Source organism: Felis catus, chromosome C1, assembly GCF_018350175.1.
Source record: "Felis catus isolate Fca126 chromosome C1, F.catus_Fca126_mat1.0, whole genome shotgun sequence".
Taxonomy (NCBI): Eukaryota; Metazoa; Chordata; class Mammalia; order Carnivora; family Felidae; genus Felis; species Felis catus.
The window spans coordinates 221,230,385-221,249,375 of record NC_058375.1 but is presented as its reverse complement, the minus strand read 5'-3'; the positions used below and the strand labels follow the sequence as shown (position 1 = coordinate 221,249,375).

Here is an 18,991-nt window from a genome sequence, read left to right as displayed (position 1 = left end):
TAGAGCAGTGGAGCAGAATAGAGCCCAGAGATAAACCCATGATCATATGGCCATTAACCTTTGACAAAAGGTGCAAGGATATACAGTGGGGAAAAGACGGTCTCTTCAACAAACAGTGCCGGGAAAACTGGACTACTTTCTCACACCATACACAAAGATAAGTTTGAAATGGACTAAAGACCTAAATGTGAGGCCTGAAACCATAAAAATCCTAGAAGAGGTAACTTCAGAATGATTTCTCTGACATGGGTCTTAGCAACATCTTTCTAGATATCTCTCTTGAGGCAAGGGAAACATAAGCAAAACTAAACTATTAGGACTACATCAAAATAAGTTTTTGCATAGCAAAGGAAACAGCAAAACAAAAAGGCAATCTACTGAATGGGAGAACATATTTGCAAATGACATATCTGAGAAAGGATTAGTATTGAAAAAATATAAAAACTTACACAACTCAACATGAAAAAATAATCCAAGGTATGAACAGAAATTTCTCCAAAGACATCCTCATGGCCAACAGACACATGAAAAGATGCTCAATGTCACTCATCACTAGGGAAGTGCAAATGGAAACCACAAGATACTACCTCACACCTGTTGGAATGACTTAAAAACACAAGAAACAATAGGTGTTGATGAGGATGTGGAGAAACGGGAACCCTCGTGCACTGCTGGTGGGAGTGCAAACTGGTGCAGCCACTCTGGAGAACAGTGTGGAGGTTCCTCAAAAAATTAAAAATAGAACTCCCCTACGACCCAGTAATTCCACTATGGTTATTTACCCAAAGAATATGGAAACACTATTTGAAAGGATATCTGCACTTCTAAGTTCACTAACGCATCATCTACAATAGCCCAGATATAAAAGCAACCCAAGTCCACTGACTGATGAATGGATAAAGAAGACGTGGTGTATAGATAAGATGGGGTATTACTCAGCCATAAAAAAGAATGAAATCTTGCCATTTGCAAACACGTGGATGGATCTAGAGAATATCATGCTAAGCGAAAGAAGTCAGAGAATGATAAATACCTTATGATCTCACTTGTACGTAGAATTTAAGAAACAAATGAAAAAATAAAAAAGAGAGAGAGAGACAACCCCCCCACCCCCGGCAAAGACTCTTACCTATAGAGAACACACTGGTAGTTCCCAGAGGGGAGGTGGGTGGGCAGATGGGTAAAACAGGTGAGGGGGATTGAGAGCCCACTCACCGTGAGGAGCACAGAACCATCACTGTATTGCACACACGAAGCCAACACAACAATGTATTGTGAACTACACTGGATAAAAACCAAACAATTAGGTGACCATCTCAAAAAACTTCCTCGAAGTCACTCACCCTGCCGGGAGTGATGAGATTCTCTATGCCGACCAAGTCCCGCTGCAGCTCTGTCAGCTTCTGGAGGTTTTCCAGCCGGGCAAGGCTGTGCTGGAGTGTGGAGGTCACCTCTGTGATGGCCTGGAGGGCATCTGTGAGGAGAGACCCCTCAGTACAGGCACCGGGGAAGGTGGGCATGAGAGGAACCCTCCACCCACACCTCTGTAACAGGAACTGGCATTTTAAAAGGCAGTTTTAACCCAAGGAACATTCTACTCCCAACTCCTCACGGGACTGCCGTCCATGGTTTGCAGCTGCCAGGGACAGCACGTGGGGGTCCCTGCAGATGCCTCGAAATTTGGACCTGTTCCGTCCAAACCACTGACTAGCTAACGCTCCGGCTTGGAAAACAGGAAGATGGTCTTTGTGAATAATTGCCGTTCTGGGCACAGCCGTATTTGTTTTTTACGGAGAACTAGCTACTGTAGTTGAAAGGTGAATAATTCGCATCTTCAAAACCTTTGTCCTTTTTCTCCTTGAATCGAGAAACACATGCCAATCTTGTAGTTCCAGTACAGATATGAAGGTTTATCATCAGGACGGGAAACTCATTCAGACAAAGCACAAAAGCAGCCACGGAGGGTGGCCTTCACCACGCCGCCCTGACCAGGCCACACCGGGAGCAGCTGCTTGGCCAGAGCGTCCTTTTGGGGACGGCTCAGAGAAGCTTCCACCCTCCCGCCAGAACCTCCGCTGACAGCCTGGCCACTGCCTGGTGCGCCCAAGAGGCACAGCGGGAGCTGTCTGCACCCTCAGCTCCGCCCCTGCAGATCGGTTGCTCCCAGCGGGGTGCCCACCCCTGCCTCACAGCTTTAAGAGGATCAAATCGGATAAGAAAGCACACGCTTTGATGAGCCACTCCTCGGAGGAACCGCTGGGAGAGCCCCAGGGACGGTGCACGCCCCTGAGCGCCTGCCGCATCCGGCCTTGCTGTGCTGCAGGGCTCCCGTTGAGTCTGGACGCGGGGGCACCCGGATGCTTGCTTTGCTCTGCCGGTGCACCGCGGGCTGCCTCGCCGGTGTCCCTCGCTCTCAGACGCCTTGTGTGCATGGAGCACAGGGCCGGAACGTGGGCTCGCACTGCACCTTTGTTGGCTGTGGGAGCTGGGGACACGTGTCTGACCTACTGCCAAACTGATGTCCCCAGGCCCACCTGTGCCCGAGTCTCCACAGAATCACAGTGATGTCGAGGGATCAGACACACACGTGTGGCCCCGAGCCAGTGCCAGGCAGCGCCCTCAGGAAACCCTTACTGAAAGAAAGATAAAATAACAACACAAGGGGCTCCCGGGTGGCTCGGTCAGTTAAACGCCTGACATCAGCTCAGGTCATGATCTCGCGGTCCGTGAGTTCGAGCCCCGCGTCGGGCTCTGTGCTGACAGTTCAGAGCCTGGAGCCTGCTTTGCATTCTGTGCCTCCCTGTCTCTGATCCTCTCCTGCTCACACTCTGTGTGTGTGTCTCTCTCTCTCAAAAACAAATAAACATTAACAAGATAAAAATAAAGAAACACAACGCAAGCCTCAACCTAAAGGGATCCCCTTTTGCCCAACAGGTTCAAGGAAGCCCTGCAGGTCGGGGAACAGGTGGGGAGGGGCCCTGACCGCTGCTGTCAGCTAAGCATGTGTTTCGTCCATGGCTTTCCCAGTGCTCTAGAGATGGCCAGGCTCTGAGGCAAACCCATCCAGGCTGTCGGGTTATCAACACTGTGTCATGTTAACAATTTACACAGCACGTTCAGACACGCAACCTTGCTGGGTTTTTGCATCAGCAAAACCCCAGCCCTCTCATGCATCAGCCCGGGGATGGGTTCCACCAAGTGGGAAGCCGGTGGTAGCGAGCGGGCCCCACCCCCTCCGCTTGCACCGGCCTCCCTGCCCGTGTCCTGGAGCCCGGGCCTCCCCTGCCGGCACCGCCCACCCCACGGCCAACGGACTTTTATAAACGCTCTGTACTTGTATCACCCTAAATGTGCTTGCGAGGATTTCCCACAATTTTGTCCTTTTATCGAGCAGAAAGCCCTTGCTTTCGGAATGAAGAGGAAGGGAGATGTCAGTGTCCTATGACACATTAGAAAGTATCTTATTTACTCCCTTCAGGACTAGGTGGGGACCAGCTAAATAACCTTTCATCTTCCAATGACAGTAGGGGACTTGCACAAAGGCTGGCACCAGAAGCGCACAACTAGAGGTCGTCTGTAGGCTTAAAAGCTCTGGGTTTATGCTCCTTTGTCCCTTTAACACAAATAAAAATGACCAAGCTCATTAATATCAGAAGCTTCTGATGGGCCATGCTGGCTCAAATGCTTGACTTTTAGAGCCAAGGCTTCAAGGCCAGAAAGGGTCAGCTTTCTGCTGCTCTCTACCGGCAGTGGACTTGGGTGGGGGGGGGGGGAACCCCTCACAGCAGAAGGCCACTGTGACTTTGCGAGGCGATCGGAGTCCTTCCCTACGCTGCGCAGACGTGCAGAGAAGAGCCCTGCCCTGGAGCGGCAGAGCTAAAGGACGGGCACCCACTTCTCCGGCAGCTGGGCGGGAGGGGAGGGGACTGCGGCCAGACCAGCCCTCCCAGGGGGGAAGCCACGCGCTCCCCAGTTCCCAGTAAGAAAGCCAGCATGCTGCCCTGTAGCCGGGCCTCTGGCACCCGTCCACACCAGCTCTGGGCCACACCGGCTCCCGCCTGTCCGGCCCACACTCACCACGGCAGTCCGCGTAGTCATGGTGCCCGGGCTCATAGTGGCCGCACAGCCGGCTCAGCAGCAGGCGGTAGTGCACCAGCCGCTGGATGGGCTTCAGCAGGAACGCATTCAGGGGCAAGTAGCAGACTTTCTGGAGCTCAAACTCTTTGTACACCGTCTCCAGCTTCTTAAAGCGTTTGGTGGCCTTTTCCAGTTCCGTCAGGACTTCATCGTGCCTTTGGAAGTAGCTGGTGAACTCCTGTTGGGGCATAAAAGGGAGGGCCTTAGGTTAGGAGGGCGGGAGAGGGGGGCCCGCGTGGACAGCCTGGTCAGCCGGAAATCTCAGTGGGGCAAGACAGAAAAGAACGGCCGGTGCGCGTGCGACCGGACGGCACTCAGACGGGAGCGCGGGCCTCAGCCACAGGGTCACCACCACGTGTGGTGAGGGGACACGGGGTGTTAGCCCCACTTTACAGATGAAGGGCTGGGGCTGAGAGGGCCGTAACCTGCGTCACACGACACAGTGGTGCCGGGCGGCAGGGAAACAGACCAAGCCCCCTCTGCCCTCAGCCCCGCAGAGGCCGTAGGTCCCAGCCACGCGCAGAGCAGAGCGGGTGTTCGAGCCACTTGTTGGAGTGGGAATGATCACTCCTAATATTCTTACAGCACAAATCAAAGCGCACATGTATGATTCTGAGTATTATACAGATAATCCCAGCCAGTCCCTCTCTACCTTCTAGAAGGTTTCAATATTAAATCAGTTCGTTTTACTAATGTTACACATAATGTCTGTGGTACGATAACCTCAAACAGATTTGTGTGTGTTTTGATTTTAAATTTGTGCAAGTGCTTTTGGGATAGAAATGACGAATTTGCTACCTGGCTCAGAAAACCAAACGAGTCTCAGGGTAAGAGAAGGGGCTCCGAGCAGGGCTCTCTGAAGACAGAACTGAGGGATCTGTGGGCCCCGCAGGCTTCTAGGAGTGGGGCCTACAATATGTCAGGAGTCTGGCTGGACTGCCTGGAAGGCAGGACGGGCCTGGGATGGAGGCGGCGGCCAGCCCAGCGAGAGGGCATGAGGGCTTGGAAGCCCAGAGCGGTACCAGTGGGTTTGAGTCCCCGGGCAGGATGCTGCAGGGCTGCTCCAGGATGAGCATGTGGGTGGGGCACCTGTCCCAGGTGTGTTTAGCCAGAGTGAGACCCCTGAACAGCGAAAGCACGGCTGGCCCCATTGTTTTCCACACCGGTGACAACTGGTCCCAATGAGAAGACATGCTGCTTCTGCCATGTCGCTGACCTCGGCTCCCCAGAGTCGCTCCGTACTTTCCTTGGCACATTCCCTTCAGGGAGCTCTGACACGTCTGAGGGAAAAAACCTGAACTATAAGCCAGCAGACCTGTGTGCAAAGACCCACTGCCAGCCTAGACACGTCCTGCACATCCTACTGCGGCTGGTGAGCTCAGCAAGGACAGCGACAACTATACGGGTCAACTGTGGATCACGGAGCAGCAGGCATCAGGAGCGCCAGCCCTCAGCACGCTATTCCCTCTCATGCTGTCCTGAGGGAACACTGCTCTAAGGGAAATGCTGTCCTTAGGGGAAGGGTGTCTGAGGAGAATGATGTCCTGATGTCCTGAAGAGGAAACTGCACTAAGGGGACCCTGTCTTTAGGGTCTGCAGCCTTTTTTCAAAAAAATTTTTAGGGGCACCTGGGTGGCTCAGTTGATTGAGCGTCTTTCATTCAGGTCACGATCTCGCGGTTCATGAGTTCAAGCCCCGTGTCAGGCTCTGTGCTGACAGCTTGGAGTCTGGAGCCTGCTTCTGTGTCTCCCTCTCTGTCTCTCTGCCCCTCCCCACTCGTGCTTGCTCTCTCTTTCTCTCTCTCAAAAATAAACAAACATGAAAAAAAAACTTTAAAAAAATGAAGAAAAAAAAATTTTAAGTGTATTTATTTTGAGAGAGACAGAAACAGTGCGAGTGGGGGAGGGACAGAGAGGGACAGAATCCCAAGAAGGCTTTGTGCTGCCAGCACAGAGCCTGACCCGGCGCTCGAACTCATGAAACCTCAAGATCATGACCTGAGCTGAAACCAAGAGCTGACTTATAACTGACTGGGCAACCCAGGCATCCTGAGGTTTTGCAGCCCTGAGGGAAAAGCTATCCTGAAGGGAATGGTGACCTGAGAACCCCGATCTGAAGGGAATTTCATCCTGACTTTTGTGTCATCCTAAGGTGAAAACTGCCCAGAAGGAAAGGCTACTATGAAGAAAACTTTGTCCTGAGCAAAATGCTGCCCTGAGGGGAACACTGCCGTGAGGGGAAAAATGACCTGAGGGGAAAACTGTCCTGAGGTGGATGCTTTCTGAGGGAAAACTCTGAGGTGAACACTATCCTGAGGAGAAAACTCCCCTGGAAAGAGCTGTCCTGAGGGGATAAATGACCTGAGGTGAATTCTGTCCTGAGGCAAACACTATCCTGAGGGGAAAACTGTTCTGAGGTGAACACTGTCCAGTCCTGAGGGGAATGCTGTCCTGAGGGGAATGCAGTCCAGTCCTGAGGGGAAGACTGTCCTGAGGGGAATACTGTACAGTCCTGAGGGGAACGCTGTCCTGAGGGGAATGCCTTCCAGTCCTGAGGGTGAAGCTGTCCTGAGTGGAATGCAGTTCAGTCCTGAGGGGAAGACTGTCCTGAGGGGAACATGGTCCAGTCCTGAAGGGAACACTGTTCTGAGGGGAAGGCAGTCTGGTCCTGAGGGGAAGGCTGTCCTAAGGGGAACACTGTCCAGTTCTGAGGGGAACGCTGTCCTGAGGGGAACACTGTCCAGTCCTGAGGGGAACGCTGTCCTGAGGGGAACACTGTCCAGTCCTGAGGGGAACGCTGTCCTGAGGGGAAGGCAGTCTGGTCCTGAGGGGAAGGAATGTCTTGAGGGGAATGGAGTCGAGTCCTGGGGGGAATGCTGTCCTGAGGGGAAGGCTGTCCAGTTCTGAAGGGAACACTCTTCTGAGGGGAATGCAGTCTGGTCCTGAGGGGAAGACTGTCCTGAGGGGAACATGGTCCAGTCCTGAAGGGAACACTGTCCTGAGGGGAAGGCAGTCTGGTCCTGAGGGGAAGGCTGTCCTGAGAGGAAGGCTGTCCTGAGGAGAACACTGTCCAGCCCTGAGGGGAATGCTGTCCTAAGGGGAACACTGTCCAGTTCTGAGGGGAACGCTGTCCTGAGGGGAACACTGTCCAGTCCTGAGGGGAACGCTGTCCTGAGGGGAACACTGTCCAGTCCTGAGGGGAACGCTGTCCTGAGGGGAAGGCAGTCTGGTCCTGAGGGGAAGGAATGTCTTGAGGGGAATGGAGTCCAGTCCTGGGGGGAATGCTGTCCTGAGGGGAAGGCTGTCCAGTTCTGAAGGGAACACTCTTCTGAGGGGAATGCAGTCTGGTCCTGAGGGGAAGGCTGTCCTGAGGGGAACATGGTCCAGTCCTGAAGGGAACGCTGTCCTGAGGGGAATGCAGTCCGATCCTGAGGGGGAACGCTGTCCTGAGGGGAACACTGTACAGTCCTGAGGGGAATGCCGTCCTGAGAGGAATGCAGTCCAGTCCTGAGGGGAAAATTGCCCTGGGGCAAACACTGTCCTGATGGGAACACAATCCTGAGGGGAAAACTGCCTCAGGCGAATGCTGTCCTGAGGGGAAGACTGTCATGAGGCATACGCTCTTTACAGGAGAATGCTGCTCTGTGGCTAATGCAGTCCTAAGGGAAAGCTATTCTAAGGGAGTCTGTCCTGAGAGGAAAACTGTGCTGAGGTGAATGCTGTCCTGAGGAGAAAACTCACCTGCAGGGAAATCTGTCCTGAGTGGAATACTGACCTGGGGTGAACCATGTTCTAGGGGAATCGTATCCTGAGGTGAACAGTGTTCTCAGGTGAATGCTGTCTTGTGGGGAAAACGGCCCTGGGGCAAATCCTTAGGGGTACGCTATCCTGAGGGGAGCTATTCTTGGATGAACACTGTCCTGAAGAGAACTGAAGGGAACGCTGTCCTGAGTGGAGTGCTGTCTTGAGGGGAAAACTTCCCCGGGGAGAAACATGTCCTGCCTACAAAACTGTCCTGATGTGAACGCTGTCCTGAGGGGAAAGCTTCCCCGAGGGGAAAGCTGTGTTGAGGGGATAACTGCTCTGAGGGAATGCTGCTCTGAGGGCAACGCTGAGGGCGCACTGTCATCTGCTAGGTATGGAGTTATCACACCAACACGTGGTACCTTTAACTGATGCATGTTCCTGAGCAGGATGTCCCCGATTCGTTGATGGCCGCCTGTGGAATGGGCACTGGAAGACCCTTCCCTGGAGTGGACAGAGATGGACAAATACGGTCAAAACCTTGTTAAGACTTGCGAGCTGTACTTTTGACGCTAGTGTGCCTGGCTGTCCCAGTCTTAGAATGGCAGTGAGATGCTTCAAGGTGGGAGGCCCGTATTTGACAGAAGACGGTAACGAGGCAAAAAAGTGGATCTACCTTTACTTCGTTCTCTCTTACGGAAAAGGAAGAATAAAAGTGGCTGTTGTTACAGGTCTACCCCTCCCACAAGTTCTAAAAATATGCTTCGACCAAACAATGGTTCTTGTGAGTTCGTTTCTGAAGCCGGGAATTTCCTGAGGGCAGTGATACAGCTACATCGGCGGAGCTGGCCGTGTGGGGGTCCAGGGCAGGGGCCGCCCAAGCGTGCAGGGTGTTACCAGAGTGCCAGCCTCTGCTCCACCTCGCGCAGGAAGCCTCTGTGGAACTCGTAGATGGGGTCTATGTTGGAGAAGAGCAGGGTCATCAGATCTGCAGGCATGGCGTCCTCCTTGACCACCGCGCTGCGGAACCACTGCAGGAAGAGCTCAGGGTGACCGAGGAACCTCGCCCCCGACGGTCTGTAGCTATAGGACACACGGCACCGATCCCGGATTCCCCGTTGTTCAAATCGGTGCTACGCTATCCTCTTGGCTGATCACCCAGTTTTCACAACATACGAAAACAGTTCTGGGTGAAAAGCTTCAAATGGATACTAGTTTTACAAAAAAACTTGGACTCACTATTCTGACTCTAAGACAGGCTTGAAGGCAAACATGTTTAATAGAACATAAACATGCATATCTCATGGTGGCCAAGAGCTACTTCTCAGGACAGATGCTCTATTTCTGGTGTCGATTATATTAAAGAAGACAAAGTAACAAAGGATTTAGGTTTCATACCACAGTGAGAACTTCTAAATCCTTCAGGTATGTTCGTTCTGTAGCGAGAATCTCCTTCGCTATGAAATAGGCCTCATCTGCTGCCATGCTCTGCAAGAGGCACAGACAGTGTGAGCGTGTGTCTGTCGGCCACGTCGCCCACGCTCACGGCTCTCGCTTTCTTCTGCCCAAGCTGACATCATTGTGCGCTTTTCATCTGTAATTCCTGGAGGGATTTACTTGTGAGTCCAAACATAAGCCCAGATGGATCTCCTTCACACGTTTTCCCCATTTTATGTTACTTTTTTGGAGGGAGAAAAAAAAATCACTGTTCAAACATCAACATGTTCTGAAGCTTATTACTGGTTTTGTAGCGAAATTATTGTTCTGGTATCGCTGCCAGGGGTGTAGCTGGTTAACAGATACATGTGTCCGTATACACGCATGTATGTGACTAGAAACGATTAAGCTGAACTCACAAAAAAGTCATTAAAGTTGCCAAACATCCTAACTGTGCCCAGTGTCAAGAGCACCAGGCCGGCTAACACGCTTTGAGTGCAGGGCCAGAGATGACCCCGCCCTGGGAGCTCCGAATTCTCCGTCGGCACGGCCTCTGCCTGACTCTAGGGTGCCGGCAGCCAAATCAGCAGGGAGGGGACCCGACCCTCGGGAGCAGGAAGGGCTGCCGCAGGCCCCCCTGGGAACCTGGGCCACGCCACACCCAGCTCTCGGCAGGCCAGCAAAGGACAGGCCGCATGCCCCACGTGGGTGGCCCTGCTCAGCCCTGCGGGGCTCCTCCACGCCATGAGCACCTCAGGTAGCCGCCTCTGTCAAGGTCCGGCACGAAGGTCCCTCCTCCGTCCTGTCCCACCTGGCTGACACCCTGCTCTGTTCTATCCCTGCACGCTCCCCTGTAGCTCCCCCACCCGGCCGAGGACTTCTCTAGGGCTGGCTGTCCCTGAGGCCACCAAGCAAACACCTACAGAGCACATACCAACGGCACACAGGCACCGGGGACTCCCCCAGGAGTAGAGGCCCCCGCGCTGGAGCGACAGCAGTGGGAGGAAGGGCAGAGCGGGGAGGGTGGAGGCCGGAGGTGTGGGGCGGCCGCAGCCCCTGCCGGCAGAGACAGGGGGTCGGGTAGTGGGAGACCAGCTGGAGGTCAAGGATGGGGGGGACGGGCAAGAGACAGGTGAGCTGGTTACTGGTGGGGGAGGCAGGGCGTCTCTGGGGCCTACTGGAGCTCACTGGGAGGGGCTCGGATGCCGCGCCAAGAGCAGCATGGGGGGCTGGGGCCCGGCAGAAGTCTCCGTCCGTAGTGGGGAGGGGAGCAGCAGGACCCGGAAAGAGGCTCCTGGTCACGTTCTGGTGTGGGTGGAGGTCCAAGGGACAGAGGAGACAAAGCTGACTGTAATTTTGGGTCCAGGCCCAGGGACAAAGCTGCCATCCCCGAGGTGACAGGTTTGGGGAGGAAGGTGAGGAGTCGGGTTTGCACGAGTCTGGGATGGGCTTTCGACGCCGGCGAGAAGCTGACAGGGGAGGCTAGGCTAGAGGTTGCTATTTGGGGGCCCCTCTCCTCCCTGTGCCCCCACCCCCAGGTGAAGTTGACCAGAGGTTGCCATATTCCCATGGTGGCAACACAGTCTCATGCCTCCTGTGTGCCCCGGAGACCACCGATTTGGCCGTGACCTCTCCACCCACAGGGACTACTCCCCGCGGCCCACTCTTTCCAAATAGTCAACAGCTGCTCTGTCCCAGCAGCCCCGGTGAGCCTGCTCTGCGGTCACACAACACCGGGGTCCCAGCAGCATCTCCTTGGAGTGCCCACCCCTTGTTCCTAGAGCTCCAGACCCCCTCCCTGCAGAGTGGCAACCTTTGTGGCTCTTCAATTCTTTCTGGGCTTTGTGCTATTGAAACATGACTTTCCAAATCCTGATTCAGTCCAGTCTCTTTGACACACCCCATCTCCACCTGAGCTCAAAGTGCCCAGCGAGCTCTCGGGGGCCAGAGCCGAGGAGGAGGCCCACGTTCCCGGTCTGCAGCCTCTGCCCACCCCCATGCGGCCAAGTGTCCCTGATCCTGGACACCTCCACCTGCACGCTGTCGGCCCGGGGGTTCTGGGTGGGCGATCCAGGGCAGGCAAGCTGGCTTCCTGCCCACATTTCCTTTGCGTGGGGTCCCAAGCAGTGCCTTAGCCCTGAGTGCGATCCTGCAGAAGCAGGGTCACCCTGAGGTTCCAGACTGACTCCTCTTCTGTGGGGGATGAAAGTACCCACAGAGAAATGCTCAGAAACACAGCCACGGCAGTGTCACTGATTAGCTCACCATCACGTCACAGGCGCCACCAGTTGGTGACGGGACACAGGGGTGTGGCAGTCAGGAGCGGCTGACGGACAGCCTGCCTGTGTACCGAGGGTGGTCCGCAGGTTTCCAATGCAGTGAGAAACCTCTTAGGGAAACTCCCAGGGGAGCAAAAGCCCGGCCAGCCTGGCTGCAGATCGGTGGGGCTGGGACGGCACCACCCCGGGAGGAGTGTACTTTCTGCCCAGCCCTGCCACCTGTCCTCACAGGAAGCAGCCCAAGAGCCCCAGGCAGGGAGTGCCCCACAAAACACCTCAGTCTTCGTCCCTCCCGAATACTGTCAGTCCTCAAGGATTTCTATTGGAAAGGGGGAGAAACAGCCAGTTAAGCGGGACACACTGGGGAGGAGGGACGCCAGGAAACAAGTGGGCGGGTTGCTCCCCACGGAGGGGGAGTCTGGCAGTCAGAGGCAAACGCAGAAGCCCCTCCCAGCGCTTAGCCACTGCTGAGGCCCTGCCAGGGAGTCCTCGTGGGTCTGTGGCCCATGTGTCTTAGCGCCGGCCTGTGGGCTGGCCGTGGGCAGCACTGAGGAAAGTGCCCAGGGACAGGAGAGGAGGCAGGGGAGCTGTGGGGCAGGGCCTGGGGTCCCCAGGTGCAGGGCCCAGACATGGCTCTGTGAGCCTGTGGTGGGGCTCCCAGGTTCCATCTCTGAGGCCTGGTCTGGATGGGAAGGCCACGGCCACCCACTGGGAATCCGGCCGGTGACCCTCGCAAGTCTCCCTACAGAACCACCTAAAGGATGACTATTTTTGTAGTGCGGAAGAGTAACAAAACAAAATTTAGTTTTTTATGCAGCTTTCCAGCCGTTCTGTTTATGCACCAAAGCAACAGTGAGCTAAACAGATAATTGTTAGGTTTGCAAAATCAATAAATAAAAACACCCCAAGCCAACAGTCTTGCTGCCAAACCGGGTTCGAGGGACCAGAGTGACCTCTGCCAGGCAGCCCGATGTGAACAGAGGCCTGAGGGGTGGGGACTGTGAGCCCTGCCCCCGGGGCCGGGGTCCTGGGATCCCTGCCCTTGCCAGGCGCCCAACGGCACATCCCGTCTTCCGGTTCAGGACCTGCTCTCTCTGACAGGGGCCCCGGGAAGGAGTGTGTGCTGAGGCCTCGCCAGGCCTCCGACTGGTCGACCCCACTTCTCGAGGAATCTCCTGCATCCCACGCATGGCATCCCTCGGCACAACTTCAGGATGAAACCCACGGCCTGACAAGGTGTTCTCCACGACAGCCCTCCCACGTGACAGGCACCTGTGAGGCAGGGTCCCACCTGCTGGCAGCCCAGTTGAGCCTGGCTTCCTTCCAGCTTGCTCCTCGGGGACCCTAAACAGGGGGACAGGTGCCCTCTGGGCCACCACAGTCCACCGCCCGTTATTTCAACCACTCTCTTCCCCAAGCCTCCAGCTGCCTGGCCCCTTTGTCCTCCCTTGTGTGCCCGCCCACAGAGCTGCCTGGCCAGGACCACCTGGTCTATGCTGCTGTTCGGGTGGGGGGGGGGCACAGGCCAGGAGGGTGGGGGTGGCCACGCAACAGGTGCCACTGCCTCTGGCCAATGCCTCATCCTCGAGTTGGGGCTCTCCGACCTGCCGGCCTCCTGTCCCTGAGAGCAAAGAGAAACCTGTGGGCATCCCCTCAACTTTCCACCGCAAACCCCACACAACCCTCCTCCTGTGCTACCACGCCCCCTCGTGTGGACCCCACCCCACCCGGTCACTCCTTCAGAACCCACTCATCCACGAGACCAAAAAGATGGGGGTTCCTGGTCACCCTCCCAATTACCCGATCGTTTGAGAGAGTGCCCAACAAGGGAGGGAGGGCAGGAGGCTGAGAAGTCCCCCAAGGCCCTACCATTCCCACCACATCCCCACTTGAAGCCCACAGGTGCCAGGAACGGCCATTCAATGAATAAGGAAGCCTGCCTGTGCGCAAAGGTGGCCGAAGAGTCCCCAGTGACGTGCAGCTCTACGGACAGATTTCACTGGGCGAGCCAGCCCCCTGGGACAGAGCTCGCCCTGGGCCCCCCAGGCTTCCCTGCAAACCAGGCCCACCAGCAGCTAGCCTCTTGCTGGGGCAGCGCCCACCTTGTGTTTTGGCTCCTCCTCGCCGTCCGTCCTGGCTCCGCCAGCGTCGCTAAGGACAGGGCTCAGGAGGGGGAACAAGCCCTGTTCAGCTGGGCCCAGAGTCACCTGAGATGCAGGGCTCAGGCTCAGCGGGCTCTTCCGGGTGGAGGGAGAAGGCTGAGGACTGTCCACGGAAAGGCCTGGAATTGAATGGGGCGGGGGATGGAGCAAGAAATGAGAAAGGGCCGCCACATCGGCCAGACACCACAGTTCTTACCGTGCTTTAGCCAACATTAGCCTAACGCTACCACCGGGCACCTTCTGGGAGGCATGTAAACAAAGCCTCTATCAGGTGCAATTCTCAATATGACAGAAAGCAAAACGAACACAGGTTGGTGGCCGGTCGACCCGATTTCAGAGACCAACCTACAGGTGGTTCGGACACCCCAGGGCTCTGAGTTTCTGGGGTTTTTGCTCGGTTCTAGACAAGATGCAACCGTGATGAGAATAAGCAGCACAAGGCCTACGAAGCAGAAGGCACACCCTGAGCAGGGCGCTTCTGTGCGCACATTAACGGAAGGCAGATCGCGGAGCTTAGACGGAAGGTACCGACCTGGTGCTAACGAATCTGAAAAACAGAAGTGTGCTTTAAGGTCGCACTCCTCACTTAATCGTTCGTTAAAAAAACTGGATCATGTACTCATCATACTGTTTTCTACTTCCTTGAATTTTTTATTAACAAGGATTTTATATTGGTTTTCTAGATTCATACCACAACAGTAACTACTACTATTTTTCTTCTTAAAACAGGGTTTGCTTGGAACTGGGCAGAGGCCAAAGCGTGGCCGAGTCCTAAGAGGGCTGACGAGGCATGCCCCATCCCACGTTTTGCAACACAGGAATTCTGTTATCAAGAGACCTTCAAGTCTGAAAGGGTTATTTCTAATGTTTTTCTACGGGAAATCAGTCAACTACTGAATGGCAACTTTTGAAGGTATCTTTAAAGCAGAGTTGTATGTAAGAAATCGAACCAGTTTAGAAGCTGTTTATAATTGAAATTTACCTCAGGTTTACAAATGGGCGTTTAGCTCTCATGCTACCATTACTCCTGACTGTGGCTAAGTGGGCTTACGGAATGCGGGCGCCTAAGTGACTTGGCCAGGACCCCTGGTGCCTCCCCACCCCACCTCAGCCCATCCACCATTGGCTTCAAAGCGAGATCCTCTTACACCGTAGACAGAGACTTCAAAAGCAGTCACCTATAGTGACCAGCTAATAAAACCAAACCTTGGCTTATTTGCCCTCAAACATGCACGTGTGCAGGCAGGTCAGTGCAGAGGGCTGCCCGGAGGGCCGGGTGAGCATGGCACCAGGGAGCCCTGGGGCGCGGCCGGCAGGCTTGATTTTCACATTGACAAAGGTGGAGTTCTGGAAGGCTGCTGGTGCTGGCGGGGTCTCGCCCAGGGAGGAGGTCCCGCCTTGGAGGGGAGCTACCAATGCTATGAGGGCAGAACTTTCCTGTGGGCCTCTCACCACGACGGAGAGTGAAAACTCAAGCAAACATTCACTGACCGAGAAAACCTGGACGCTGTTAAGACATGAAATTATTAATCAAATCAGAACGTGCTTTTATTCCACATTAATTTAAACAAATTAGAATTTGCTTTTATTACACATTTAAAACATGCTAAAGCAACCTTGAAATCACATGGGCTTCCTTCGTGCCCTACCCATGTGCAGGAGCCTAGTCGCTTCTGAAGGGATCAGATGGGGTCGAGGGCTCTGCCGGCCCTTGTGGTGCGGAGGACCCCTACGAGGGAAAGCGGTGTTTCCAAAGATGAGCTATTTTAGGACTCCTATCCAAAACCCTTTTTGTCTCAAGCAAGCTCAGAACTGTGTCGGGAGATACTTTTACACACAGGAGAATTCACAGAAAAGTCTAGAAGCTCCTAGCAACATACCTTATTTTTCACAACTGTACTGTTCAAAGTGTGAGAACTGAGATATTTCATACTCATTGGTTATGAAAATAAGGTAAGTCCACTGCTCCGCTCTGCCCCCCACCCCGCCCCATGCCCTGAGCAGCGCCTCCCTCAAAGATGGGTGGTCCTACCACAAGGTCATAGTGGACGGTTTCCCAAAAGTCACTGTGAACTTGACTTCATGTTTAAACAGCAGAAGGTGACGTTGGAGGAGGTGGTCCTCCCTGAAGTGTCATGGATGGGTGCCATGACCCGGGGGGTCGGGCTGGTCGGGCCATCAAACTAGAGAATGCAGCTTCCAATACACGGCCCTTCTGATGAACTTGTGAGAGGAACCACCCTTCCAGGACGGACCGCTCATTTGGAATAAAGCATTGTGGTTCCAGGGAGGGTACAAGCCGTCATTTGATATTATCACTGTGGACACTTACTTGACAAAAGTCGTCACCTCACAATTTAGTGAATAGATTAAAAAGTACCACAAACTGCTATTAATCACCTGTTTTTATTAAATCTGTCAGCTACATTGAAACAGAAGTCATACCTACTTCAAATTATGTGAACACAGCTCCTACACGACAAAGCAAATCTGTTAGGAGACACTTTTTCAAGCAAGTGGCAGTGAGCATGGAACCCGTCTACACTGCTGCTGGAGGCTGCTGGAGTGGGCGCCACGGCTCCATGCCCTATCCTGTGTGGGTCAGCCTTAGTACTGCATCTGAGGTCACCAACGCGTACACTGCACACGGAGAACACAGGCGTGGGCTGTGGCTCTGTGGTGTGTTCTTCCGGAGTGACAGAAGCCAGTGGTGTCCACGGCCTGCTGCTCTGGACCCTGTGTTGACAGCGCGCAAGGGCACTCACGTTAGAAGCTCCCTGCCATAGCAAACCCTGTCATTGCTGACATACCAGGATGCAGGTCTGAGGAATTTTGAAAATGCTAAACCGTCGTTTCAGATACCACGGAACACATTTAGCCTTAACGGACACGGAAAGAGTCTTCAATATTTGTGAAAACAGACTCCCGTGTCCAAGGTCCTCTACGGAAAAACCGCGAGAGTACTATTCTGAGTGACAGGGTCCCTACCATTGATCTACTCAGACACAAAGGTGGTGCTCTACTGTGTCACCGCAGCATCAAGAATGACCGGTTCCGGGGCACCTGGTGGCTCAGCTGGTTAAACGTCCAACTCTTGGTTTGGGCTCAGGTCATGACTTTACGGTTTGCGAGTTTGAGCCCCACGTCTGTGCTATCAGCACAGCCTGCTTGGATTCTCTTTCTCTGCCCTTCCCCGGCTCACACACTCTCAAAATAAACTTTAAAAAGAAAAAAAAAAAAAAAAAAAAAAAAAAAGAATGACCAATTCTTCTACTTGTGCATGAGGAATTTTCAGAAATTCTTCCATTGCCAGCATCAAATTACTTGAAATTGATAGACAAAAATAATAGCTATGTTCTACTGAGCACCTCATTCCTGCGGGAGTGGCTCCACGCTGTCCACCCAGTGTTCAAGACAGCTCTGCACTCAAAGGGCCAACGTACAAGGTTTGATTATCTTTGAAAACACACATTTAAAACATTTCAAACTGCCAACAGGAAGCAACTCTGACAGGTGATGTTCTTTATTTCCAAAAATTTCTAACTATTTATCTTGTAATTTTTGAAATGTCATTTTAAAAAGCACAGTATTACACTTCTGTGATCATCTTCACCTTATCCATCTAACTAGCTGGGGAGAGATAACAGCACAGAGCAAAATTTAGGCTTATTTTCATTTCGTACCTTTAAATTCTTTTTCAAAACCCTGTAATGAACTCTCTTGAAAATTCTGCCTAAGGTGGAAGAAGAATCAAGGTTCGGTTTGGAAAATACAAGGTCAAGTCTGAAGGTTAATATGATAGCAAGAAAGTAAGATCTAGAAACTCCTTTCGTTTGAAAAATGGATCATTAACTCCATAAATGGAAAAGGCTAAACAGTACAGAGAATTCAGGTAAATGTGAGCATCACAAGTTAGCAGAAAACTACTTCTGGCTCTGCTTTTGGACTAGGATGTCGGGGGTCACTTTTACACAAAATCTGGCTCAAAATAAGAGTGGAAGGAAAATGGCAGGCGCGTGGGGCACAAACACCAGCTCGTCGCCCGCCGTGTTACCGCCAAACGGCAGAGGAGGGCTGACTTGTGCCGTACCTTTCCACGGCGCTGTGGTGCTCACGCACGAGGCTGTGGGCCGGTGCCTGGCACAGGGGGACCTCAGGGTGTGGATGTGGCTGTGGTGACCTGAAGCAAAGAGGGAGACGCCATCGTGCATTGTCAATCTTTTCTTTTGTTCTAAATAAACAGGACCCTTTCCCTGTTAAGGGAAACAGGTATTGTGGCCTACAACACAGTCACATTTTTGGCGTCTGCAGGGGTGAGGTCTCTTGCGTGTGGTCCAGGGTGCCCTGCATCTGGGTTCTAACGGAGGACACGGGTCTTCTGAACCCACTGCAGCATCGGGGACAAGGTACCCACAACCAACTATTCAAAAAAAAAAAAAACAAAACAAAAAACCCACAAAAAAGCCTGTGTGTGATGTTGTTAGGAAACAAATGTAACCGAGATTGACATAATTCAGCAATAAAAGTCAGACGGTTTTCACCCTTCTAACCAGTCATCCTAGAGAGGAGATGGAAAAGAGAAAGCTTTGAGCAGTTTCTTGAAATCTGGATTTGTTAATGACACACCTCGTGGGGACCCACGTGTCGCGGGAGGGAAGGACTTCCTGTGGCACACCAACCCTCTGAGTGGGGAAGGGACCACCCACGCGGGTTGTGGGGTGTGTGCCAAGGTGCTTTTCTAGAAGGCTGCTGCTGCTGCCACGGCCCCCCGGTTCCGGCCACACCAGGCGCCAGGCACCTCGAAGCCCCAGGGAGGAGACCGGCAGCCGCTCCCAGGGGCCCGTGTTGCTCAGAGCACCAGGAGGGAGAGGTGAGAGCAGCATCGGCCAAGCTCCAGGACCCAGCGGGGGGGCTGCACAGGGGCGGGTGGCTCCGTGGGGGCAGCAAGAGCTCATGTTGGCCAGAGGGGAAACTCAAGTTCAGACTCTGTGTAGCTGCTGCGCTTTGGGTCGGGGACTTCACAGGGTTCCAGCTGACTCGGGGAAGAAAAGGCACAACGTTCTCACCTTCAGAATTAAGAAGCCAGCAGCAGGTGTTTTGCGTGCAGTCTAAGCCTAAGGACCACGTGTTTGTCCCCAATGCTGCAGACAGCGCCACCCGAGGTGCGGTGCGGGGCCCCGAGCAGCAGGCCATGGCCCCCCAAGTCCGCCTGCATGCTGGCCGCACCCGTCAG

At 53.8% G+C, this 18,991-nt stretch overlaps 1 protein-coding gene across 6 annotated transcripts in view; it reads right to left on the bottom strand.

Moving 5' to 3' along the window:
- Nucleotides 1-18,991, bottom strand: part of FARP2 (FERM, ARH/RhoGEF and pleckstrin domain protein 2) — a 105,709-nt gene that overhangs the window by 11,989 nt on the left and 74,729 nt on the right. For all 6 annotated transcript variants that reach the window (XM_023260008.2, XM_045034746.1, XM_045034747.1 and 3 more), the window contains 6 exons: nt 13,699-13,877; nt 9,279-9,368; nt 8,778-8,911; nt 8,303-8,384; nt 4,078-4,315; nt 1,344-1,474 (listed from right to left, as the gene is read on the bottom strand). In XM_023260008.2, coding sequence (XP_023115776.2) covers nt 1,344-1,474; nt 4,078-4,315; nt 8,303-8,384; nt 8,778-8,911; nt 9,279-9,368; nt 13,699-13,877 — 854 coding nt within the window. The remainder of the gene's footprint in view (nt 1-1,343; nt 1,475-4,077; nt 4,316-8,302; nt 8,385-8,777; nt 8,912-9,278; nt 9,369-13,698; nt 13,878-18,991) is intronic.